Source organism: Capra hircus, chromosome 21 (genome assembly GCF_001704415.2).
Source record: "Capra hircus breed San Clemente chromosome 21, ASM170441v1, whole genome shotgun sequence".
NCBI lineage: Eukaryota > Metazoa > Chordata > Mammalia > Artiodactyla > Bovidae > Capra > Capra hircus.
Window position 1 is genome coordinate 25567893 of NC_030828.1, and position 26147 is coordinate 25594039.

Consider the following 26147-nt stretch of genomic DNA (forward strand, 5'->3'; position numbering starts at 1 on the left):
GTTCTTTATATCTGTGTCTCTTTTGCGGTCTCGCATATAGCGTCATCGTTACTATCTTTCTAAATTCCATCTATATGCGTTAATATACTCTATTGGTGTTTTTCTTTCTGACTTACTTCACTCTGTATAATAGGCTCTAGTTTCATCCATCTCATTAGAACTGATTCAAATGCGTCCTTTTAAGGCACCAGATCTTAAATTCATCAGTGACTGACACCCAGAACAGCAGAGATGGGAACACATTAGCCAGATTTAAATATTTAAATCATAAAAGGTTTTAGTCTGTTGTCCATCAAATGTTAGAAAGCGTCAGACATAATTTCCGGTTGAGTAAGTGAAGCCATGATAAAAGTGGAGAATATTCTTGGGGAACTTTGAATGCAAAGCAAACTCCAAATCATTTAGTAATTGCTGGGTCTCTGTGTGCCTGCCAGACTGACTCAGACCCCTGACAGGACTTCATGACAGTGTCCATTCCCCATAAGTTTCCTTTCCCCTCACACTCTGAGTTAGAGCACAGCGCCTCATGAATGTTCAACTTACACTTCAAAGCAGAACCAGGGATTCCCTAATGGCTCAAATGGTAAAAAAATCTGCCTGCAACGTGAGAGACCTGGGTTCAATCCCTGGGTCGAGAGGAGGTAATGGCAATCCACCCCAGTATTCTTGCCTGGAGAATCCCATAGACAGGGCAGCCTGGAAGGCTATAGTCCATGGGGTCACCAAGAGTCAGGCTCCACTGAGCAACTAAACCACCACCACCACAAAGCAGAGAGACCAACCTGGGACATTAAGGCCAGAAAGTTAATTTAAAATCACATGGTGATAGTCTCCGTTTTAATCAATGTCCTATTATACACACGGCTATTGATTTTAAAAACTGGTTTCATGTTAGGTGTATCTTACATTGAAAACAATATAGCCCATATTCACATTAGTGTGCAATTTCCACTAATTTCTGACAAAGAGAAAATACACATATTCGACTTTTTTCTGGCACAAAACCTTGATTATTCAGCTGCGGTCGTCAGAGCCAAAGGTGCTCAGGAGTCTTCGTAAAGCACTTCGTCTACCCTCACATCGTTCTCATCCACCGGGACCTGGAGGCAGATCTGCTCTTTGAAAGCCAAGGCCAGGGTGTAGGGTTTCACGTCCTGGGACTGCAGACAGCGCTTCAGGTAGGTGTCATAGTAGCCCTTGCCCCGTCCCAAACGGTTGCTCAGTTTGTCGAACCCGAGACCTGGCACGAAGATTAGGTCAAGTCCCCCTGTGGAAAAGAGGAGCAAATTTATAAGGAAGGTTAATATGGACCGGGACTAGGGCCACACCAGGTACCCACTGACTGGAGAGGGGGCAGCTACTGTATTTGTGATTGATGAGGCCACAGGCAATATCCATGTCACCAAGAGCCTGGGCCAGGAGAGGGAGGCGTGCTACTGGATCCAAGCCCTGGATCAGACTGCCAACTGACCCCTGGAGCCCCCATCAGAGTTCATTATCGAGGTGCAAGATGTCAGTGACAACCCACCCACCTTTCTCCTCGGGCCCTACCATGGCACAATGTCCAATGTGGGCAAGAAAAAACCGATCACTTCCCGATCTGGTTTTTGTTTTGCAACGACACCCTTTTTTTTTTTTTGGAGCACAGCTGCTTTACAATGTTGTGTTAGTTTCTGCTGTACAGCAAAGTAACATATGTCTGCTCCCACATGGATCTGCCACCCTCAGCCGTCTAGGTCATCAGAGAGCACTGAGCTGAGCTCCCTGTGCTATGCAGCAGCTTCCCACTAGCTCTCTATTTTACACATGGTGGTGTGTATAACGATTGATAAATGATGTCTATTTTTCCTATGATTTTTAATGAAATACACGATCCCTGTAGAAAATCTGAAAAAACTAAAAAGACAAAGAAAGAAATAAAAATTACTCAGCAACTAGTAAGCCCATCATCCATCCTCTGGCAGTTCTTTCAAGTATGCATGCTAAGTTGCTTCAGTCATGTCTGACTGCGACCTCACGGACTGTAGCCTGCCAGGCTCCTCTGTCCATGGGATTCTCCAGGCAAGAATACTGGCGTGGGTTGCCATGCCCTTCTCCATTTTTCATGTACACATGTACAAAAATGCCAGAATCCCAGGCCCTATCCACACCTAGTTAAAGAGAATCTCAAGACTTCCCTGGTGATCCAGTGGCTGAGAGGCTGCTACCCCTATACAGGTGCCCTGGATTCTATCTCTGGTCAGGGAACTAGATCCTACGAACCACAATTAAGAGTTCACATGGCTCAACTAAAGATTCCACGTGCCACAACTAAGACCTGGTACAACCAAATAAATAAAATAAAAATAAATGTTAAAGAAGATAAACAGAATCTCCAGGGATAGGGCCTAAGTCCTTTTTCTCTTAATTTCTTTCTCTAAGCATACAGATGACCCTACACACACTCCTGCCAAGTTTGGGAGTCAGTGTCCCAGGGCGCTGACAACTGGCAGAGTTGGAGAGGGTCAGAGGGAAGTCAGGAAGTACACAGCTCTTGTCAAAGTCGATTAGTAGCAGTAGGGTGAGCTGTTAGGAGGGCTAAGCTGACCCTTTAGGCCAAATTGTCCTGCTTTCCTGGATTCACATGAGTGCGACCTTTGACCTATTCAGGAACATTCCGAAGGTACCAGATGGGGTCCCATGGTTGGTCCTCTGGCTGGAACTCTCCCAGGGACACAAGGACCAGAACTGGCCACGGCCTTGTCAACACAGGGCTCAGAGAGGAAGGCAGGGTCTTCAAAGTTACAAAAAGCTGCCCACAGTTAGAGGTATGCAGAAGGCCACAAAGGTCGTGAGGAGCTCCGTGGACTCTGTGAGGTTCAGGGAGTGACCCTCCAGCCCCTGGCGGGGAGCTGGACACACCAGCACTGCTCGCACGCAGCAGCACACACCCAACCCAATCATCTACCAGGTGGCCATCCTGTACTGAGCCTCAGCCTTCTGAGGGCTGTCCTGGGGGGGTCCAAGTGACCTCCAGCTTAGCAAGGACTGACCACGCATGCAGCATTGCTGGCAAAGATGTACCAGCAAGGGCTGGGAGCCATGAATTCTTTGGAATGGGCTGTTCAGGGAAGAGGTGTTCAGATTGCCAGCCAGGCTGGGCCCCCACTATCAGCAGCTGTTCTGACTTCCTGCAGAACTGCGAGATGAACTCAGCTTCTCCTGGGCGCCCAGCACACCTGTCAACCCTTGCCTGCAAAACCTGGCTGAGCACACCTCCAATGACAGGCATGACCTTCTTGGGGAAGGTCATCTGGAAGGTCACCTTCTTGATGACCTGCTCATCAACACCTGCTCATCTACTCTAATCCCAACTTGCTATAGGGCTCTGGCCACTGATCGTCACCTTCCCTCCCTGTCCCTGCTCTGCTCATCTCTCTCTTGGGAATCGCAGCGACTTCTGGCTCACACTCCGCCCCTTCCAAGTCTTCCTCCTGAGCTTAAAGTTCAGCTCTGTCATCACACCCAGAACATACCTGCACACATCTTTTCCTCCGTTCCTTTGCAGACCCACATCACAGAACATAAGGAAAGAGTTTCCCATAGAAGGAAGTGGAAACAATGTCAGTAGCTGGCAAAAAGGACAGTAACGTGCAGACAGGACAGTATCGTCAGAGTCAGCAACAAGGGAATTGGCAGGCTAAGGTTAACTTTGGGAAATGGGGCAGACACTGAGCTGTAGAATTCATCGACACCCCCTGCCCCCTGGCAAAAAAATAAAAGCCCAGGAACTAGGCCCTGAAAGAAAATGAGGAAAGAGGATTCTCTAAAGGCCTTGATTTATTCTTGAGACTGAAAGTACACACTAGGCACTGAGGATTCAGTTAACCTTCACAAAACATCCTTTTTACCTCTGGCCAAGGAGGCGGCAGTTGGGGCACAGACACCTCTTAGGATGCTCTGAATTCAGACTGTCCCTCCTGGGTTTTGCAGGACAATATAATCAGCTTGGCCAGAGGACTCCCTTTAATACTAAAGAGAAAGCTGAAAACAGTAAGTGTGAGAGTCCGGCAGTTAAATGGAGCTTTCTAATACTCCTTTCAACATATCCTATGCACAACCTTCTCTCTCTTTCTCCTTGCTCTTCTTGCTAAGTTCAGTGTCCTGGCCACATCTCCCACAAAGTCCTCTGCAGGAACATGATAAACTTCTCCATGCCAGCTCTGCATACTGCCAGAAACCTCAGCTCAGCTTTTTGAAGATGGCATTTCTCCTGGAATTCCAACTGTCATCCCACCTCCAGGCCCTGCTGCTCCCAATCCATCCTTCACCATGACTCCCCATGCCCCAAAACTCCCCGTCAGTAACAATCTCCTAAAGGTAACATCCACATCCTTAACTGGGTGCACAGCCACGATACTCTCACCCCAATCACCTCACCCATAGCATCGCCCATTACACTTGGGCGATCCTAGATAAATGGATAGATTCCTTGTCCAACACACCTGCCCCACGATTTCCTGCTTTTGCTCTTGGGATGCTATTTTCCATGTCTGTAAATAATCTTTTTTTTTTTTACTTTTTATTTTGTTTTGGGGTATAGTCAATTAACAATGTTGTGATAGTTTCAGGTGAACAGAGAAGGGACTCAGCCATACATATACATGTATCCATTCTCCCCCAAACTCCCATCCCATCCAGGCTGCCACATAACATTCAGCAGAGTTGCCTGTGCTGTACAGTAGATCCTTGTTGGTTATCCATTTTAAATATAGCAGGGTGCATATGTCTAATCTTTTCATCAATTTGTCTAATTCTAACAGTCCTCACGAACCTCAGTGAAATGTCCATCCATCCATCCCTGCCCACGCAGTCTGGTGTGACCAGCTCGTATCCTACACTGCGAGGTGCCCGTGGTCCACTAAGCAGGTGGAATCCTTTCCCCTACCTCTGGGAACAGTTTTTGTGGTTCCCCGGAAAGACGCTGATCTCCGTTCTATTTACTATGAAGGGAAGAATGAGAGTGAAAGATAAAATAAGACATCCCTTGATCATATTTATCTAAGTTTCCTGACTATACTCAAGTAGCTACCTGTTCAGATCATCCTATGCAACATCTGACTCTTATCCAAAGTCCAGCTTCTAGAAGAGGAAAAGAAGCACAGAAGCTAACATTTGTGAAGTATCTACAATGTGGCAGGCACCAATCTATACCCCAGGGACAGAAGGATGAATCACATAAGCTGATCAGTTCATCTACCTGGTGAGGCAGGAGGGCAAGTATTACTACCATCCCCTGAAGAAAGAAACATAAACACAGTGCTCAGAGAGGTCTAACTGCTCCTTCAAGGCATTCAGCTCACAAGAAATGAAGCTGAGGGCTTGCAGTCCAGGTGGATTCCACAGCATACACTGCTCCTGCTGCTGAAAGGCACAGGTGACCTCAGTCTAATGGACAGAGAACAAGAGCAAGCACCTAAGAGGAGGGTGCAGGGTGCAAGATATGCTATTGTTGTTGTCTGGTCGCTCAGTCGCTCATGTTCAACTCTTTTGTGGCTCCATGGACGGTAGCCTGCCAGGCTCCTCTGTCCATGGCATTCTCCAGGCAAGAATACTGCAGTGGGTTGTCATTTCCTCCTCCAAAGGATATTCTTGACCAACCCAGGGATCCAATCCATGTCTCCTGTGGCTCCTGCATTGCAAGCAGATTCTTTACTGAGCCACCAGCAAAGCCCATCATGGATGGATATAATATCAAATATTATACTACAAAGAAAGCTAGAGGAGGTGATGGAATTCCAGTGGAGCTATTTTAAATCCTGAAAGATGATGCTGTGAAAGTGCTGCACTCAATATGCCAGCAAATTTGGAAAACTCAGCAGCGGCCACAGGACTGGAAAAGGTCAGTTTTCATTCCAGTCCCAAAGAAAGGCAATGCCAAAGAATGTTCAAACTACTGCACAATTGCACTCATCTCGCACGCTAGTAAAGTAATGCTCAAAATTCTCCAAGGAATTTGAACCGGGAACTTCCTGATGTTCAGGAATACATGAACCGTGAACTTCCTGATGTTCAGGAATACATGAACCGTGAAATTGCTGATGTTCAAGCTGGTTTTAGAAAAAGCAGAGGAACCAGAGATCAAATTGCCAACATCCGCTGGATCATGGAAAAAGCAAGAGAGTTCCAGAAAAACATCTATTTCTGCTTTCTTGACTATGCCAAAGCCTTTGACTGTGTGGATCACAATAAACTGTGGAAAATTCTGAAAGAGATGGGCATACCAGACCACCTGATCTGCCTCTTGAGAAATCTGTATGTAGGTCAGGAAGCAAGTTAGAACTGGACATGGAACAACAGACTGGTTCCAAATAGGAAAAGGAGTACGCCAAGGCTGTATATTGTCACCCTGCTTATTTAACTTATACGCAGAGTACATCATGAGAAATGCTGGACTGGAAGAAACACAAGCTGGAATTAAGATTGCTGGGAGAAGTATCAGTAACCTCAGATATGCAGATGACATCACCCTTATGGCACAAAGTGAAAAGGAACTAAAGAGCCTCTTGATGAAAGTAAAAGAGAGTGAAAAAGTTGGCTTAAAGCTCAACATTCAGAAAACTCAAATCATGGCATCCGGTCCCATCACTTCATGGGAAATAGATGGGGAAACAGTGGAAACAGTGTCAGACTTTATTTGGGGGGGGGCTCCAAAATCACTGCAGATGGTGACTGCAGCCATAAAATTAAAAAATGCTTACTCCTTGGAAGAAAAGTTATGATCAACCTAGATAGCATATTCAAAAGCAGAGACATTACTTTGCCGACTAGTCTAGTCAAGACTATGGTTTTTCCAGTAGTCATGTATGGATGTGAGAATTGGACTGTGAAGAAGACTGAGCGCCGAAGAATTGATGCTTTTGAACTGTGGTGTTGGAGAAGACTCTTGAGAGTCCCTTGGACTGCAAGGAGATCCAACCAGTCCATTCTGAAGGAGATCAACCCTGGGATTTCTTTGGAAGGAATGATGCTAAAGCTGAAACTCCAGTACTTTGGCCACCTCATGCAAAGAGTTGACTCATTGGAAAAAGACTTTGACGTTGGGAGTGATTGGGGGCAGGAGGAGAAGGGGACGACAGAGGATGAGATGGCTGGATGGCATCACTGACTCAATGAATGGGAGTCTGAGTGAACTCCAGGAGTTGGTGATGGACAGGGAGGCTTGGCGTGCTGTGATTCATGGGGTCGCAAAGAGTCGGATACGACTGAGCGACTAAACTGAACTGAACCAAACTGAACTGAACATATGTATGACTGAATCACTTTGCTACACACCTAAAACTAACACAATACTGTAAAGTAACTATATTTCAAATTTTTTAAAAATAGGGTTGGGAAACTGAAAGAGATTTAGAGTGGCTGGAATTCAGACGATAAAGTAAGGGAGTAGAAAGATGTACAAAAGGAAAGAATAGCAAGGCTCAATCAGGAAGAGTCTTGGATTTTTTGTTTCATTTTTAATTTTTTGGTCACACCTTGCAGCATGTGGGGCCTTAGTTCCCTCACCAGGGATCTAACCTGCACCCCTTACACTGGAAGGTGGCCTCTAAACCACTGGACCTTCAGGGAAGTCCAGGAAGAACCTTGTTAAGGAATGTTTACTTCAAAGTAAGGGCAGCAGAAAGTCACTGAAAGACTTTAAACTGGGGAGAGAAGAAGTTAACTTTGCATTTCAGAAATCTTGTTGCAATGACTATATAAATAATATGACTGAGAGGGAGGACAGAATACAAGGCGTGGAGAAGAAGAAGAGTTGGGAGGCTATTATAATACCCCAGACAAGGGGGTATGGTGGTTTGGACTGCAGTGGGATAAGAGAGAAGTGGACAGATTGAATAAGTATTAATCCTCAGGGGTTTCCCTGGTGGCACAGTAGTAAAGAACCTATCTGCCAATGCAGGAGACCTGGGTTCAATCCCTGGATCAGGAAGATCCCCAGGAAAAGGAAATGGAAACCCACTCCAGTATTCTTGCCTGGGAAATCTCATGAACAGAGAAGAATGTCGGGCTGCAGTCCATGGGGTCACAAAGAGTTAGAGACAACTTAGTGACTGAACAACAAGAAAAATCACCAGGAGTTGGCAATGGGCCACACATGGAACATGCGAGAAAGAGAAGAGTCAAGGGTGATCTTGAGACTTCTGACACGGTCAAGTGGGTGCATGATGGTACTAAACACTAAGAGAAACACAAGACAGGAGGCATGAGGGAGCACGATTCACTTTGGAACATGTTGTATGTGATATGACCCTGGGACGCCCTAGTAGCTGACAAGTCTGTGCTGGAGACACAAATGCTTATTGCATTAATCGTAATGTACTCATTACCAGACTTCCCTGGTGGCTCAGATGGTAAAACATCTGCCTACAATGTGGGAGACCTGGGTTCAATCCCTGGGTTGGGAAGATCTCCTGAAGAAGGAAATGGCAACCCACTCTAGTATTCTTGCCTGGAAAATCCCATGGACGGAGGAGCCTGCAGTCCATGGGGTCTCAAAGAGTCAGACACAACTGAACGACTTCACTCACTCACTCATTACCAGACAGACTGCAACTGAAACCATGGAAAATGCAGGGTTTTTTTTTTTTTTTTTTAATTTGGCTGCGCTGGGTCTTTGCTGCAACACAAGGGTTCTTCCTACAACCGGAGGGTTTAGTTGCCCTAAGCCATGTGGGATCTGTTTCCCAACCAGTGATTGAACCCGCATCCCCTGCATTGGAAGGCGGGTTCTTAAACACTGGACCTCCAGGAAGTCCTGGGAAACAGAGTATTATTTAGGAAAGATGTATTATCCAACCCAGAAGTTCAGGGCAAGAGTCTGTGGAAAGGAACAATACCTTCGTCCTGCTTAGTCACTCAGTCGTGTCTGACTCTTTGTGACCCCATGGACTGCAGTCCACCAGGCTCCTCTGTCTATGGGACTCTCCAGGCAAGAAAGGTGGAGTAGGTTGCCATTTCTTTTCCCAGGGGATCTTCCTGACCCAGGGAGCGAACCCAGGTCTCCTTGCACTGTAGATGGATTCTTTGCCAACTGAGCTACCAGGGAAGCCCCGAACAATACCTTGATACTTTACTATTACAGTTGACATGTCACAGCTTACAGAGGGCATCTCACCGTAAGTCAGGTTAGGTGGGTGGCTTGGAACTTAAGTGAAATACATCCCTGTAGAATACTTGGAATTTAAGTGAAATTCATCCCTGTAGAAAAAGTGACCCTCCCGACTCAACCACGACAAGCGGATCAGAGGTCTAACAAGCCTATGCAGCAGGACAGCATCCTAACATGGCAGTTCTAATACTGTAATGCTCACCTGTTGACAAGGCCTCCTCCAGAACCTCATCCTCACCGGGCTGCTGAATGTTCCAGGAAGTTCTGGGCAGTGAAGCGATTTCCTCTGGCGATGCTAACTTCACCATATCCATGTGACTGCTCTGCAGCTGGTACCGCGGGATAAAGCAGGTTTTGCCTTGTCGGAAAATGTCCTTGATGATCTCCTCTGTCTCAATTTCATCTGGCATGCTCAGAAAGATGGACACTCTTTTGGACTTTTGATATTCACTATGGGTAAACACCTAAGCAAGAAATGATACTTTTTAAAACAAGTGGCTCCCCTTAACAGTTTTAACACTTCCTCCCTTTTCTCTCAGCCTTCTCCAGACTTTTTAACCAAAAACAAACACACAAACAGTGGGGTGATACAATATGGCAAATAATATTGCATCCCGAAGCCTGACTTTTACTTCTGGACCCAACGCTTACTTCTCTGATCCCGTAACACCTCTCTGGCACATCTACTCTTTGTTGTTGTTATTGTTCAGTCTCTAAGTCGTGTCTGACTCTTTGGGACCCCATGAACTGCTGCACGCCAGACTCCCCTGCCCTCCACTATCTCCCAGAGTTTGCTCAGATTCATGTCAGCTGAGTTGGTGATGCTATATGACCATCTCATTCTCTGCTGGTCCATTCTCCTTTTGCCTTCAATCTTCCCAGATCTTTTCCTACTCTAGCAGATGCAAAATTTCATTAAAAGGTCACGGTGGGACACTGCTGTCTAAAAATATGGAAAATTCCAAACTTGACCCCCACCACTGGGAGGGAGGTGGGTAGTGCCAGTGGGTAGAATGGGTAGTGCCCATTCTAGCAGACTTGTGTGTCTTTCCCGAGAGTCTCTGCTTTAACTCTGAACCTTGGCTCTCACAAGCTTGTTTTCTTTTCCTCTGTGGCTGTTGTTGTCATTGTTTTAATATTTATTTATTTGACTGTACCAGATCTTAGTTGCAACATGTGGGATATTTAGTTGTAGCATGTGGGATCTATTTCCCTGACCAGGGATGGAACCCAGCCCCCTGCATTGGAAGCACATAGTCTTAGGCAATGGACCACCAGGGAAGCCACCCTCAAACTCCCAACCAGCACAAGTTTCTTTACTCCCTAGCCTCTCAGGCTTCTCTCCTCTCAAATTCCACCACTTAAGCCCAATTCAAGTCCTAACTTTTCCTGACTTCTGCGGAACCCTTACTATGTGAGTCACTATATAACCTAACAGCTATGTGCTATCATAAGTCAATTATTCATTGTTTTCTGTGCCTAAACATAGCATCCTAGCCAGTCTATAAACTCCCCGGGGTAGATGACATACTATACAATTTTGTTGGCACTACCCACCCCCTTCCCAATTGCTAAAGCTCTTCTATTCAAATGAATGTTAAAATGTTAACAAAGACAAGGACTTCTATGATGGTCCAGTGGTTAAGACTTCCACCACAGGGGGCAAGGGTTGATCCCTGGTCAGGCAACTAAGATCCCACATGCCACAGTTGTTGCTGTTCAGTCGCTCAGTCGTATCCAACTCTTTGCAACCCCATGGACTGCAGCACACGAGGCTTCCCTGTCCTTCATCATCTCCCAGAGTTTGATCAAACTTAGGTCCACTGAGTTAGTGATGCCATCCAACCATCTCATCCTCTGCTGTCCCCCTTCTCCTCCTGTCCTCAATATTTCCCAGCATCAGGGTCTTTTCCAGTGGGTCGGCTCTTCACATCAGGTGACCAAAGTATTGGAGCATCAGCTTGGGCATTATTCCTTCCAATGAATATTTAGGGTTAGTAGGTGCACCAAAAATAATTTTTTTTTAATAATATAAAAAATAAAAGTGTTCACAAAAATGGAAGGTGGGGGATCCTGGAGAAGCAGAGGCCCTCTAAAATGAGTGCCATGTTGTGTTAATAAGAAGGAGGACCTGGGTGAAAGCATTCTTTTACACTCAGTTTAACAAGAAGCAGAAGCAATGGGCTGAGCTTTGCTCACTATAGAAATGTTAATAATCCCAGAACATCCCTAGTCTCTGAAGTTAGCCCTCAGCTCCCTTTTTCTTCCTTTTCTGTTCTTCCCTGTTCTCCGAGCTAAGAAGGAAAAGTGACTGCAAAGGTGGCTTATAAATATGAGTGCCAGAAAGACACAGGCACAGAATACCCAGTTATTCCTAATAAAAAGGGACACAGAGTTAAGTAGACAAAAGCACACCAACCCAGTGCCAAGGAAGGAAGCTAACTCCATCTTTCTGAGCAGTTACAAAGCTATTATCAGGCCCGAAGTGGGCAAAGCAAGTGGAACTGTAAGACCTGGACACTGGGCAGACCTGAGGCTTTTGGCACCCAAGTACTTTCTGGGAAAGTTAAGTGTCTATCTTGGGCTCTTTAAAGCAGAACATAGAAAATCAAAACCTGAACAAGCAGTAACAAACATTAGTTAAAATTCACTGTGAGACTGTTAGGGGAAGCACACTGATTGAAACCGCCCACCCTGGCCAGGCACCATAGTAACCATTTGCATGAGTTGTTTTATGACAGGAGATCCTGATATGGAATATGGAACTAATAAGCCACCACCAACCGGAAGAGTTCGGGAAAGGTCTAAAGGAGACACAGCTTATCTGTCCAATTCCCAGAATCCCTCTCGCTAGCATCCATCTTGGCTGAGAGACGCGTGCGCCACCAGGAAAGACTCTGAATTAGAATGATTGGCCAAAGACCACCCAGAAATTAATCCCATCACCGTAAAACCCAAGACTGCGAGCCACGTGGCAAAGCTGTTCTCCTGGGTTCCCTTACCCTCTGCTCTCCACCCGGGTGCCCTTTCCCAATAAAACATCTTGCGCTTGGAGCTGGTGCATGGGGATGACCCAGAGAGATGTTATGGGGAGGGAGGTGGGAGGGGGTTCATGTTTGGGAACGCATGTAAGAATTAAAGATTTTAAAATTTAAAAAAAAAAATAAATAAAACATTTTAAATCTTAAAAAAAAAAAAAATCTTGCTTTGTCAGCACATGTGTCTCCTCAGACAATTCATTTCCGAGTGTTAGACAAGAGCCCGCTTTTGGGCCCTGGTAGGGGTCCCCTTCGGAGGAGGCAATGGCACCCTACTCCAGTACTCTAGCTGGGAAAATCCCATGGATGGAGGAGCCTGGTGGGCTGCAGTCCATGGGGTCGCTAAGAGTTGGACACGACTAAGCGACTTCCCTTTCACTTTTCACTTTCATGCATTGGAGAAGGAAATGGCAACCCACTCCAGTGTTCTTGCCTGGAGAATCCCAGGGACGGGGGAGCCTGGTGGGCTGCCGTCTATGGGGTCGCACAGAGTCGGACACGACTGAAGCGACTTAGCAGCAGCAGCAGTAGGGGTCCCCTTTGCTGCAACAAACGGCGACTCTGGTGGGGATTCTTCTTCACTGAGACTGACATCCTGACCACTCGGGGTACTCAGGGGCCAGCTTGCCTGCCCATGGACCAGACCCAGCGGCCACAACTGGGACCCTTTTGTCCCTGGTCTCTTCCTGACGTGGACAACTGGCCAGAGTGCCCCGACCGTTAAGGAAAAAGAGACTTTATTGACCTCTCTCCCCTTCCCTCTCTCTTTCCTCTCCTTAACCCTTCCTATCCTTCCCTGTTTTTCTAGTCCCCCGGTCCTGGATGCAGGAATCTGGTCGAAGGGCCTCAGCTTGAACTGAGGATTGGAGACTGATCACCTCCTCTTGGCAGAGAACTCGAATTCTGGTTCTGGTCTGGTCTGATTTCTGGTAGGGCCGAGTTCCCATCCTCCCTTCTCTGGAGGCCCAGGGTAAAGTCCCATAAGGCCTGGGTATCTGCAGGTGGCAGGAGACGTCTGTAAGGCCACCCCTTTTGCCTCCCCCCTCCCACCTCCTCCCTCTTCTTTCAACCTGGCTTCCTTTCCTCCCTTTGAAATCTTTGAAGACCCGAGATATTTTCTTTACTCTGTTAGTACTTGGATCTGAAGTTCTGTGTCTCTATAGGAGGTTTTCTGAGAGACTGTATTCTTGTATTTAAGGGAGTGTCTGACGAGGACTGCCAGGTTTATCTGTGTGTGTTTTAACTCTGTGTTCTGTGTTGTGATTTTTGATGGCCATTTTGCTTTGTCTGGCCACCATTTGGTTTAGACCTGCCGCCATTTTGTTAGAACTTGATTTTCTTTCCCTGTGCCTTGAGACCAGGGCTCTCAGGAACACTTATCTAGACCATCTTCAACTCCTGAGACTGAGGGGAAAAGGGGAAAAAAGACTTTACAATTTTTATTTATTTCAACTGTTTTTTTAATAAACTAGTAAATTTTATATTGTAATATCGAATTCATGACTAAACTAAGAAAATGAAGCTAGATCTTGTGTTGTGTCTGTCTAAATATGTCTTGGTATGTCTTTGTCTCTGGATAATATTTTCGAGGTTAATTTGTAAATGAGCTCTATTTAATTGGCTTAAAGAAAAGTAAGTGCTTACAAATCAAATAATTCTAAATTAAACAATAAATTCCAAGTTCATGTGAACTGGGAAATATTCAGTATTAAATACCTGATATTAATGTTTGTTTGTTGACCTATCTAATATAAACATGTCTTAGAGTAATTAACATTAAGTAGAATATTTTCATTGTACCTGGGTTTAATATAAATTAGTATTATCATATCTGTTACAAGTTTATCAACAAGGAAATTACCTCAAGTGAAGAAACTTCTAAAAAAATGTTAATGAGATATGAGCTTTTATATAAACTCTTAAGAATAATTATTCTTTAGAAATATCTGTCTAAAATAGTTGCTCCAGATTGGCGTAACTTAAATTTCTAAGGGTTGTGCCAAGTGTGCTAAGTGTTGGAAGTCTATTGAATAGTTAGGTCATTTCCAAATAAAATAAGGTTTTGAAACATTTACTACTAAACACTAATTTCCTTTAAAGAAAACTAAAGAGATTTGGGACTATAAATGAATAATGTTTGTTGCCATCCTAAAATGTTCTAAGAAAGCAAGGGTTTTAGAAATTATCACTGGTATTTATGCTCACCAATCTATACAATGCTAATATAAAAGTTAGTTCTTGTTTGCTAAAGGGAAGCAGGAAATATGTTTTCAGTAAAAAAAAAAAAAAAAAAAAAAGGTATAAAAAATACTAAAAAGGGTTATGCATGATCAGGATTTTCTAAAATTGGATAACAATTAGTTAGATAAATGGATTTTGTTAGAAATGACACAGCCATCAAAAAACTGGTTACAGTCAACTAGGTCCAAGATGGCGGAGCTGACTTTCACTAGACCTTGAGCCTTGCTATTTACCCCTATTTTGACATATCAACAAGCTAAATGATACACCCACCAACATTGACTAAATCTGACCAAATGTTCTAAACACTTTTAATTGATCTTTTTGATAAAACTTCCTAAATCGAATTCTTTTGAAGTTCTTTTGACCTCTAGCTAACTTTGGGGTGCTTCAGAGGGCCCCTGAAATATCCCAAGGAGAGATATTAAACTGTATTTATTTGGTTGGTTAAATTACATGGAAAAGATTATCAAATGAGTAATAAATCCACTCATGTTATAATGTATGGTAAAATTACTAATACAGATATCCTAGAAATTATATGGAGTTCTTAACATTCTGATATATCCTGGTATTCTAATGGAAAACCTGGTAACTACACAAAAGTTAGCAGAAGGTCTGAATGAACCAGCAAATATGCTTATAACTTTTATGGTCTCTATCTAAAAAATTACGGGTTTGAATCTTCTTATGTTTTCTGGGAATAGGGAAAACATTTCTCTCAAACTAATTATGACAATACTTTGGTAAAATTATATGTTACAAACAAAACAATTATATTTTCTCTCTATCTGACTCCTCCAGAAATTGGAAACTCTTAGGGTTTCCAGTAAGTTTATCAAATGAGTTAGGAAGGTTATCTCACTAACAGGTACAAAAATCTCAAGGAATTTTTGAGACCTTAAAAGGGGAAAAATTCACCTAGATTTGTTAGGCAAAATCTGTGATAAGCCTTTGGTGAAAGTTTCCCAGCCCTGTTTTATTTTAAAAATTCAGTCTGAGACTCTATAAATGTTTCAGCAAAATAAAAAGTCTGTGATCAATTATGGTTATATAAATCATCAGACCAAAATTAGTAAGAACAGACCTATTTTGCAAACAAACTAGCCTTAATTTGGTTATATTTTATAAAAAATGAGGGTAATTTTAGGGGGAAAAAAAGGACTTTTCAATAAATGTTAAATCCCAGTTTGTTAATGGAGGTCTGCATCTACTAAGACACATTTCTTGGATAGTTTTTTGCTGTTATGTGATATTAATGTAAAATTTAATTGAATTCTTAAAGGACACCCTAAGTTTGTTTCTGAAGCTTATCTCAGTAATCTATCTTTGGATGAAGATCAGATGCCTCATGACCTACAACCAGTACTGGAAAAAGACATAATTTTAGGGCCTATCTCCAACCTGGATGAAAGGACTTTTTTTATCAGGTACTCTTAACTAGCTCATGCATGAAACTGAAGAGAAATTAACTTTCAGATTAATTCCCACTTCCAAAGGCCACTACACTGGATTGGTCTATAGAGAAGGCAGCTGACTTGATCTCTCCTTAAAATGATGCTCAAACAGAGGAGAAACTACACTACACCAGGATGAGAAGATGACGACATCAGAGGTAGATAGCTTGTCCAAGATGCTGGACCTGATTTGTATGATCATTTATAATGTTTTCTTGACTTCTTAGACATTTGCATACAAATCAAATGCTCTTCTATCATAGACCTGATCCGATGCTAGTTTTAGAAATCAATCCAATTGTTGGGTTTGTGGCCAATTACCTGTGTCTAGTTCTGAGTTACCTTGTTGAATTTCTCTACTATAAGACTCTAACTGGTTGGCCCTGAGAAAATTTACTTTAAAAAATATATATATATATAGTCATATTCAGATCACTGTGATATTACTAGATGGGATCCCCTCACCAGGCCAATTAATAATGCCTGCTCTGACTCTGACCATAAATTTGAGTTTTCTTCTATTATTCAAGCTCAAACAGATCAACAAGCAAAGTTTCAGCAAAGGAGGAAAAAACATCTCCCACAATTATAGGATGGATTTATATAGGTAACACCAGACTATGGTAATTTAGGTTTAAAGGCTCCTCTATGCTGGAAACAATTAAATCATACTAAAGATGATCAGTCTAGTAACACCAGAAAACTGGGCTATGTGCCTTATAGACAGTGCCAATATATAATTTCCCTGGAAGATAAAGATTCGTACAGAGTAGGCTAAGTACAATGACCTGTGATATACTGAGCTACATCTAATGGAAGCTCTTAAGTCTTACTTGTGACTTTACTAATACTGCTGGCTATGTTATTTGTATTTCACCTGTTTTACAAAATTGCTGTTTCTTACACTGCCAAATGCGTGACTGAGGCCTGTGATACAATAATATATAGTTCCATATGAGATCGATGATAACAGTGTAACTCTAGATATGGGAAGAAGCAACAAGAGGGAATGTTTTCCTGGACCAAGAGGCTAGTAAGACAGGTGGTCCAGAGAATTCTGGATAGTATTTTATGGCCTAGTCCAGTAACAGCACATTGAGTGGCCTGTCAACAAAATCTTTGCCAAACCTGAAAATGGACATTCTCAGCACCATGGGATAAAATAGTCATGAAATGCTTCCCTCAAAATCATGGTCAAGTTTATAACCAAAAAGGGGCTCTGCCAACTGAAAACTGGTACTTGCCATCTACATCTACAAAGATTAAATCATGGCCACTGCAACTGCTGACTTTCAACTCCCCTGAAAGGAGTTCAGGGTGAAAATCAAGAATGAGGCACTCCATGCTCTGGGAAAAACTGGCGAAACAGGCCTTCAGGTAGTTAGATCTTTTCCAGAAAAGATTTTACGAGTTCCAATTCTTGCATCTTCTCATACATAGGAAAACACTGACGTCATTAACGGTGAAATCTGCTTTGGCTATTAAGAAAAAGTTTACAATTAAAAGTCAAAATAGAGTAGCTATGGTTCAAACATTCTGGGAAATAACTAGGTGATGCTATGGGTGTACTTTCAGATTAGACCTTGTATTGCTAAACACGAGTTTTTTGAGTCACGTCAGGCTTGGATGTCACCATTCTCAAAACAATGTCTGCTGGAGGCTAGTAACTTCTACCTCGCTGCTGCTGCTGCTAAGTCGCGTCAGTCGTGTCTGACTCTGTGCGACCCCGTCCCTGGGATTCTCCAGGCAAGAACATTGGAGTGGGTTGCCATTTCCTTTTCCATTGCATGAAAGTGAAAAGTGAAAGGGAAGTCGTTCAGTCATGTCTGACTCAGCGACCCCATGGACTGCAGCCTACCAGGCTCCTCCGTCCATGGGATTTTCCAGGCAAGAGTACTGGAGTAGGGTGCCATTGCCTTCTCTGAACTTCTACCTTACTTTTTATTTTTTATTTTTTTCTACCTTACTTTTTATAAAACTGGGCAACTGGCTACCTGGCTACAAGTCTCTCCGAAGTGCCAGGTCCAGACTGGGTTTCAGGCCTATTCTTCTAAAAAGAAGTGACATTTATTTTGTCTATTAAAATTCCAGTTATCCCTCCTCCAGCTACTTCTAATTGGGTCTGTTACAACAAAATGGCAGACCAAGAGTCAGATCTGGGACTGGGAACTCAGGAATACTTCCAATTCAGTGTCTATTCTCCAAGCTGGGGCAGTCCTATGCCGCATTTTGACAGGAAGTTGTCACAGTCATAGTTGCCCAGTTCCCTAAATACAAACTGAGCAGGACTCTGTGGGGCTCTGGAGTACAGATCTGTTGTGTGTTCTCCGTTTCTTATCTGTAAGATATAGGCTTCATTCAGCCTCCTTGACTTCCCCTGAGTTCCAAAGGGTGGATTCAAACAATTGCTAATCAGGGAGGGGAGGGGTTACAGAAACAGGAAAAACAATCAAATGGTGATACAGCCTTGAGATAGGGTCCTGGTTCCTACTCAAAGAAATATGCATAACAATGTCTTTGAGTTCTACAGAACTGTAACCCGTGTGTGTGTGTGTGTGCGCGCGTGCGTGTGCGCACGCACGCGCACATAAGTGCTCAGTCCTGCCTGATTCTTTCACAACCCCATAGACTGTAACCCAGCAGGCTCCTCTGTTCATGGGATTTCCCAGGTAAGAATACTGGAGTGGGTTGCCATTTCCTTCTCCAGGGGATCTTTCTGACCCAAGGATAGAACCTGCATCTTCTGCATTGTCAGGTGGGTTTACCACTGAGCCACCAGAAAAGCCCTGGATAGGACAATATTTACAGATAAGAGCAACAAATTACAACACTGGGAGAACAAGGATGTAGGTCAGACAAGAGTCCATTCTTACCACAGAATTCCAAAGTGGCTACTAAAAGCAAAGGAAATCCCCACTTTAGTGATCACACCTTCATTCATAAATATGTACAGACAATAAAGGTTCATCAAACATTTTAGAAAGCCAAACACTAACTAGAAGGATTTTTTTAAAGGGGAGGTGAGGAGAGTGATCCAGCAGGAAACATAATTATAATTCAGAGAACATGGATATTTTAAAAAAAATTCTAATTAGTCTTCTCAGACAAGTTCAAGAAGATAGATGCATCTATAGGGCAAAAAAAAGCTGCTTTGGAAAGAAAGCAGATAATTTTTTTTAATACTTGGAAATTAAAATTAAGATTACCAAAATTAAAACAATTCAGAAGTGGGACTTCCATGCTGGTCCAGTGGCTAAGACTCTGTGTTCCCAATGTCCTGGGTTCCATCCCTGGTCAGGGAACTAGATCCCACCTGCTGTAACTAAGTCCCTCCTGTGTGCTTAGTCACTCACTTGTGTCTGACTCTTTGCGACCCCATGGATTGTAGCCTACCAGGCTCCTCTGTCCATGGGGATTCTCCAGTCAAGAATATTGGAAGTGGGAGGGGGGTTCAGGTTGGGGAACATGTACACCCGTGGCGGATTCATGTTGATGTATGGCAAAACCAATACAATATTGTAAAGTAATTAGCCTCCAATTAAAATGAATAAATTTATATTAAAACAAACAAACAAACAGAAAAGAATATTGGAGTGAGTTGCCATGCCCTCCTCCAGGGGATCTTCCCAACCCAGGGATCCAACCCAGGGATCCAACCCAGGTCTCCCGCATTGCAGGCAGATTCTTTACCATCTGAGCCACCAGGGAAGCAGTCCCAGCACAGTTAACTAAATAAATACTTTTTAAAAAAGAAAGAAATTGGCACATAGGATATAAGACAAAATAAGTACTGGGCACTAATTTCCTCATCTTATTTGCTGAGGAGTCAAATTACAGCACAAAGTTTGATTTCTTTACTATATGTCATTTTCTGGTAAAATCCTAAATTATTTTTTTTTAGTTTCTCTGTCAACAAGAATATGCCTACTTTAAAATTACTGGAGAAAGACATCACTTAATACTTTTATTGTATTGTACACACATTATGGCAAATCACTGTTCTAGTCCGAGTACGTTGATATTTTGGGCCTTGATCCATGGTTGGTCATGAAACAACAGTGAGTTATAATCAGCAAATGAAACAGAAAATATTAGAGTTCATCATATACAGTAAGAGTTATGAAATCTTTGGTTATGAAGCAGATGTCTTACATGAGTACATCTGGGTATATGTGCTCAAGCATATTTATTACTGAGAGCTGTGGGTCTCTCCTCAGATGCCAGTGCTCAGCTGTCCAGTGTATTGTCTCTGTATCTATATATATATATACCAGTGGTCCTGTCTCTATATGGCTCCTATTCCCACCTGGAGTGTTTTGTTTCTAATGTACCATAAGACAAAGAAACCAAATTGAACTCATCTTTATTTTCCCCATGCCCCTCCAAAATCTACTCCAACACCTACATTCCTTGCACCTAGTAATGTTAAAAACCCTTTATCAGGACTTCCCTGGTGGTCCAGTATTTAAAAATCCACCTTGCAATCCAGGGAAAGCAGGTTCAATCCCTGGTTTGGGAGCTAAGATCCCACATGCTGGGGAGCAACTAAGCCCATGTACCTCAACTAAGACCCAACACAGCCAAATAAGTATTTAAAAATAAATAAACAAACATTTACCTCCAGCTCTAAATTCTGAAATCATAAGTGACTCCTCTTTCCCAGTACTTTCTAATGTCATCCAATTAATTGCCCAATCCTGGTGGGTCTCACTGCATAGTCTCCCATTCACCTGCCTTTTTCCCCTCAGCTTCACCATCCACACCCTTGTTTATAGCTTTATTATCTCTCATCCAAACTATCACAAGAGCCCCCTACTGCCCTCTATATATTTTTTCTTCATTCTTCCATCCCCAACCTATTTTCCAAAAGTGCTGCCAATATTCTCTTCCTTCAGGATTTATCAATACATCCCTTAGCCACTTCTTTAATCCTCACCATAGGTCTTGCAAGGATGGCATTATCCCTCTTACAGATGAGGAACCAGAGGCTCAGAATGATTAAGGGATTTGTCCAAGGCCCTAGGCAGCTGAAATGCAGTGTAGCCAGATTAAATCCAGATCTGCAGAGCTCCAAAATCCATGTTCAATTGTGCCTTTCCTTCTCTTGCCAAAATATTCCTGTACATGTTCACCCATCCCACGTTCCCTTCACCTGACAAAATTCATCTTGTACTACAAAAAACATCTCAAACATCTCCCTACAGAAGGAAAGCCTTCTGAGTCCCCCTCCCCTAAGTTATATTTCTACAATTGATGTTTACCAGATTATCTGAAAGCACTGGAATTCTTTATTCACATGTCTGTTTCTTCTTCCAGACTCTGCTCCTTTAGAGCAACAATCCTATCTTTTTCATCCTATAACTAAGTACATGGCAAAGTATGGGCCACAATAGGGTTCAATATGGGCTTCCCTGGTGGCTCAGAGGTAAAGCCTGATGGCTCCTTCAGTGCAGGAGACATGGGTTCAGTCCTTGGTCCGGGGAGATCCCTGGGAGAAGGAAACAGCAACCCACGCCAGTATTCTTGCTGGAAAAATTCCATGGACAGAGGAGTCTGGCGTGCTACAGTCCATGGGGTCACGAGTCAGACATGCCTTAGCAACTAAACAACAACAAAGGGTTCTGCCGGAGCATGAGGAGTCCCGCCTGTGGCAAAGGTCATGAGGTTAAGGGGCCCGACAGGCAAAGGCGAGTCAGGCCTTAAGGGAGCCTCACTGGATCTGCTCGTGCATCTGCCCCAAACACCAGAGTTTGCCTGCCTTGCTGCATTATGCCTTTCACCTACACTTCTGACATTATGGGGGGCTATTCTCCACCACCTCTCTCTGAAAAGGAGTTAACTTAGGACTCCAGTTATTAAATCTCCTGGGTGTGACAAGGGTGTTTCAGTCCAAAAACCTCTCTGCTGGCAGGCTAGCTTGTGTGACAGGCTTATCCACACTCTTGCTACTACCTACATGATTGTTTACAACCTCTCAACCATAAACAGCACAGAGAGTTTGGAGTATTTTGAAAGTCTTAGTTAGCATAGCATTTTTCTAAAGACAAAAATCATGTTGGTTTCATCAACATGAAAAAAATCAAGGATTTCATTGCTGAGTTAATGATTGCTGCCAGGCCTCCATATCCTTAGGCACCTGGGAGTATGTTAATCAATATAATTGGAATGTAGAAAAAGAAATATAGTAGTTTTGATGTTAGCAATACTAGACTTTTGAGTTAATGAATTTTCTCTTTTGTTATAGATCACTGTACTCCTCTTTCCTTGTTATAAATCATTGTGTCCTTGCTACGTAAAAATGTAACTTTATCACTATCTTAAGACTAAACAGATCTTAAGGGAAAACAAGTTTTCTGATCGATTAACCTTTATCGATAGAAAGAAAGGTGGGGCCATAAAATGTTAATCGGTCTCCAGACCAGAAGATTTTGTAAAACAAATGTAAGACCCTTGTAAGAACAAAGATCTGCTGAGAACACATTTATCTCTGTGTACAACTAAAAGTATAAAGGTGGACCTGAAAAATAAAGAAACGGATCAGTTCCTGGAAAGACTGGTTTCCCCTGTGTGGTCTTTTCTCATTTTCTTCTTTTCTGGCTGAATTCCGATCTGGAGCGTGGAGGCTCGCCATATCTACTTACTTGCCTTGGTTTCTAAGACCCACGTGAGAGGGAGCCCAAGGCGGGGCATCCTCCGCTATTCAAGCGGGAGCCGGTGGCCTACATAGGTGGTGCAAACTCCTTGTCTTGGAGTTTTATTGGTTTTCTGCATAAACCAAGTTATTCAGCCTCTTTTCTCCACTTATTTTCCTACTACACTATTTCTTTCTAATCTCCCTCCATATCTTTAATTAAGCAGTTAATTCCTCAGACGCCGACGCCGTCCCCGCTTCGAATTCCCTGGATCCACCTGGGCTGGACCCCGACAGGGTTCAGTATATGTGAATTAATTAGCTAAATTTTAAGCACCTAGAGTAAGGATAAGATGATATGCGTCTCCACACTCACTAAAGCAACCAATGCCTTCCTCATAATCGCTAAAAATACTGAGTTTGAATAAACCAACATCTGCATTGACATCATCTGCATAGACTCCCCCACCTCATGCACACCTATATACACAAAGAGTGGAATGAAATGCTTGTATTTGCTTTACTGTTTTAACCCACAGGAATTTTGAGAAACTAATGGATGGTATATTAGTGAAGGGTAATTAAGAAATTCTTATGGCACATCTAATTTCAAGGCACATCAAGGAAAAGAAGTTAATTCCAAATATAACATTGGTATATAACATCCTGATAACATCCAAATATAACATCCAGATGTTGAGGAAGACGGATCACTAGTTTGACACAGAATCACTAATATTTAGTTATTCATAGGACACTCATTTTTCCCCTCTCTGGTGTCCAACAAAAACCAGTCTCACAGACACCTTTGGCACATGCCTCTGGGACAGGATCTATCGCCTGTTTTACTGATAAGAGAAACTGGTATCATCACATGAACAAAGTATTAATACATAGCAAGTTAATCTGTGAAAGTAACAAACTGGAGGCATCATAACCAAGAGACAGGAAACCAGACTCAGTTCCCTCATCTCTCCTGCGTCCTATCTTCTTGAGCAGGCTGAGTATGAGAATCAGTTCTTTCTGTCATTAATTCAAAAATGTACTTAACGTTCACCTACTGCGTGACACAAGGATAGGCCCGAGGCCACAGAGACAGGGCCCAGCCCTCCACAGGTTCCGAAGGGCTTCCATCCTTGACCATCTCTGCACCCTATTTTGCAGGTGCTCCTCTGAAGTAATCGTATCTTTCTCTGGTCATTTTACTGCTATGGACTCTTTTTCATAATTTTTTTTTCCGGCCACATCACGAAGCATGAGGGATCTTAGTTCTCCAAGACCAGAGATCAAACCCTTGGCCTGCTTTGGGAGGCCGCAGTCCGAACTATCTGAAGTCCCTGTAATTCTTTAAGAGTGCGTAAGCTGGAATCAAGATTGCTGGGAGAAATATCAATAACCTCAGATATGCAGATGACACCACCCTTATGGCAGAAAGTGAAGAACTAAAAAGCCTCTTGATGAAAGTGAAAGAGGAGAGTGAAAAAGTTGGCTTATAGCTTAACATTCAGAAAACTAAGATCATGGCATCTGGTCCCATCACTTCATGGCAAATAGATGGGGAAACAGTGGAAATAGTGTCAGACTTATTTTGGGGGGCTCCAAAATCACTGCAGATGGTGGAATCAGCCATGAAATTAAAAGATGATTACTCCTTGGAAGGAAAGTTATGACCAACCTAAATAGCAAATTCAAAAGCAGAGACATTACCAACAAAGGTCCGTCTAGTCAAGGACATGGTTTTTCCATTGGTCATGGATGGATGTGAAAGTTGGACTGTGAAGAAAGCTGAGCGCTGAAGAATTGATGGTTTTGAACTGTGGTGTTAGAGAAGACTCTTGAGAGTCCCTTGGACTGCAAGGAGATCCAATCAGTCCATTCTAAAGATCAGTCCTGGGTGTTCTTTGGAAGTGTCACGTGAGTGTATGTGCCTCGATTCTTTGTCTCGTCACAACAAAGATTTGGAGTGACAGACATTAAAGCCCCCTCAGCATGTCACAGCTCTCAGGTCTTGGATAGACAGTGTTTTACCTCTCAAGTCTCAAATGGACCGTTACAGCTCTTAGAAAAGTCAGTGTTACAGCTCAATGTTACAGCTCTATTTTATTTAGAAGATAGCAGGAAAATCCATCTTTGAGGCGTGAGGGCACGTCGATCTAAAGACACGAGGAGAAGAGTGCCCCAGCGCGCGGGAGAGAGAGAGAGAGAGAAAGCTAGCTTTGGCTCCTCTATTTATGTTTATCTCTCCCTGGGCCAGTCCTATGTAAATTGGGCCAGCCTGGAGTGTTGTTTTACCTGAGGTCCTCACTCTGGTCCTGGGACCTTCTTTTGTTTCATTTTCACGGGCTCTTCCCTTCCTTATCTTGTAGGCACCGCCATTTTGGACTCCTTTTCCCTGTTCTACCTACCTATCAGAAGGACTGATGCTAAAGCTGAAACTCCAATACTTTGGCCACCTCATGCGAACATTTGACTCAATGGAAAAGACTCTGATGCTGGGAGGGATTGGGGGCAGGAGGATAAGGGGACCACAGAGAATGAGATGGCTGGATGGCATCACCAACTCGATGGACATGAGTTTGAGTGAACTCCGGGAGTTGGTGATGGATGGGGAGGCCTGGCATGCTGCAATTCATGGGGTCGCAAAGAGTCGGACACGACTGAGCGACTGAACTGAACTGAACTGAAGGTAACTTGGACCCAGGTGGTCCCGCCCTCCAGATCTTTCTGTTCTCACGCTGCTCTTGCCTCAGCACCCTGTCACCCACCTCCATCGTCTCCCTCACAAGGCCCATAACACTCCACGTAGAGCTAGTTCCCTCCACACTGTGCCCAACAATACCCCACAACCATCGTGGGACTTGCGCGCGCTCACGGGGACCAGGCATGAGCGCGCTCAGCGGACGTGCGCGCGGCGGGCGGACGTGCGCGCGCCCAGAGGGCCGCGCCTGCGCAGATCCGCAGGTCTGGCGTGGCTTGGCTGCAGCTCCGGCGCTGCGATGGCTGTCGTCGTGGTCTCTCACCTTCTGGGCCAAGAGGTGGGACTGGCGCAGCCGCTCCTCAGCGCTCAGCGCCCTCAGACGCTGCTTCAGCTCGGCCCGCAGGCTCCGCTTGGCGCTGCTCACGGCCACCGCTGCCGCCATCTCCTGGTGCGATCCGGCCCCTGTCCGCACTCCGCGAGGTCCGCGGGCCCAAGGGAGGGACCTGGCGCGCCCCCACCCCCTCCGCTTCCGGCCCCAGGCGCACCACGCCTCCCGCCCTTGCGACCCGGCATCTTGCAGCCTTCGCGATCGATGCGCGCCCCACCCCCAGCAGATGAAAGGCAAGGGCCTCCCTGCTGCTCGCTGGTTCTGCACCGGTGACAGGTGTGCACGCCTGACCTCTCGGCCTGGGGTACTGCTGAAAGGAGCACTGTAGGGCCCCCCTGTACACACACACACACACACACACACACACACACACACACACAGACACTCTCTCTCTCTCTCTCTCTCTCTCTCTCTCTGTCTCTCTCTCTCTCTCTCTCGATTCCCTGGGTGCCATGGCCCCTGCAAGTACTGGGGCCTGAAGAAGCAGAGGCAGGTAGAGTTGAGAAAGTCACATGACATGGCAGTCCTACTAGCTAAAGGGAAAAT

The 26147-nt window shown here is 44.1% G+C and overlaps 1 protein-coding gene across 1 annotated transcript; it reads right to left on the reverse strand.

The window, feature by feature from the left end:
* LOC102172393 (5-formyltetrahydrofolate cyclo-ligase) lies at positions 250-25775 on the reverse strand. Its single transcript, XM_005695057.3, has 3 exons — positions 25536-25775; positions 9351-9612; positions 250-1267 (listed from the first exon to the last, which is right to left on the reverse strand). Exons 1-3 carry the CDS (start codon positions 25653-25655, stop codon positions 1044-1046), a joined length of 606 nt encoding a protein of 201 aa, XP_005695114.3. The 5' UTR covers positions 25656-25775; the 3' UTR covers positions 250-1043.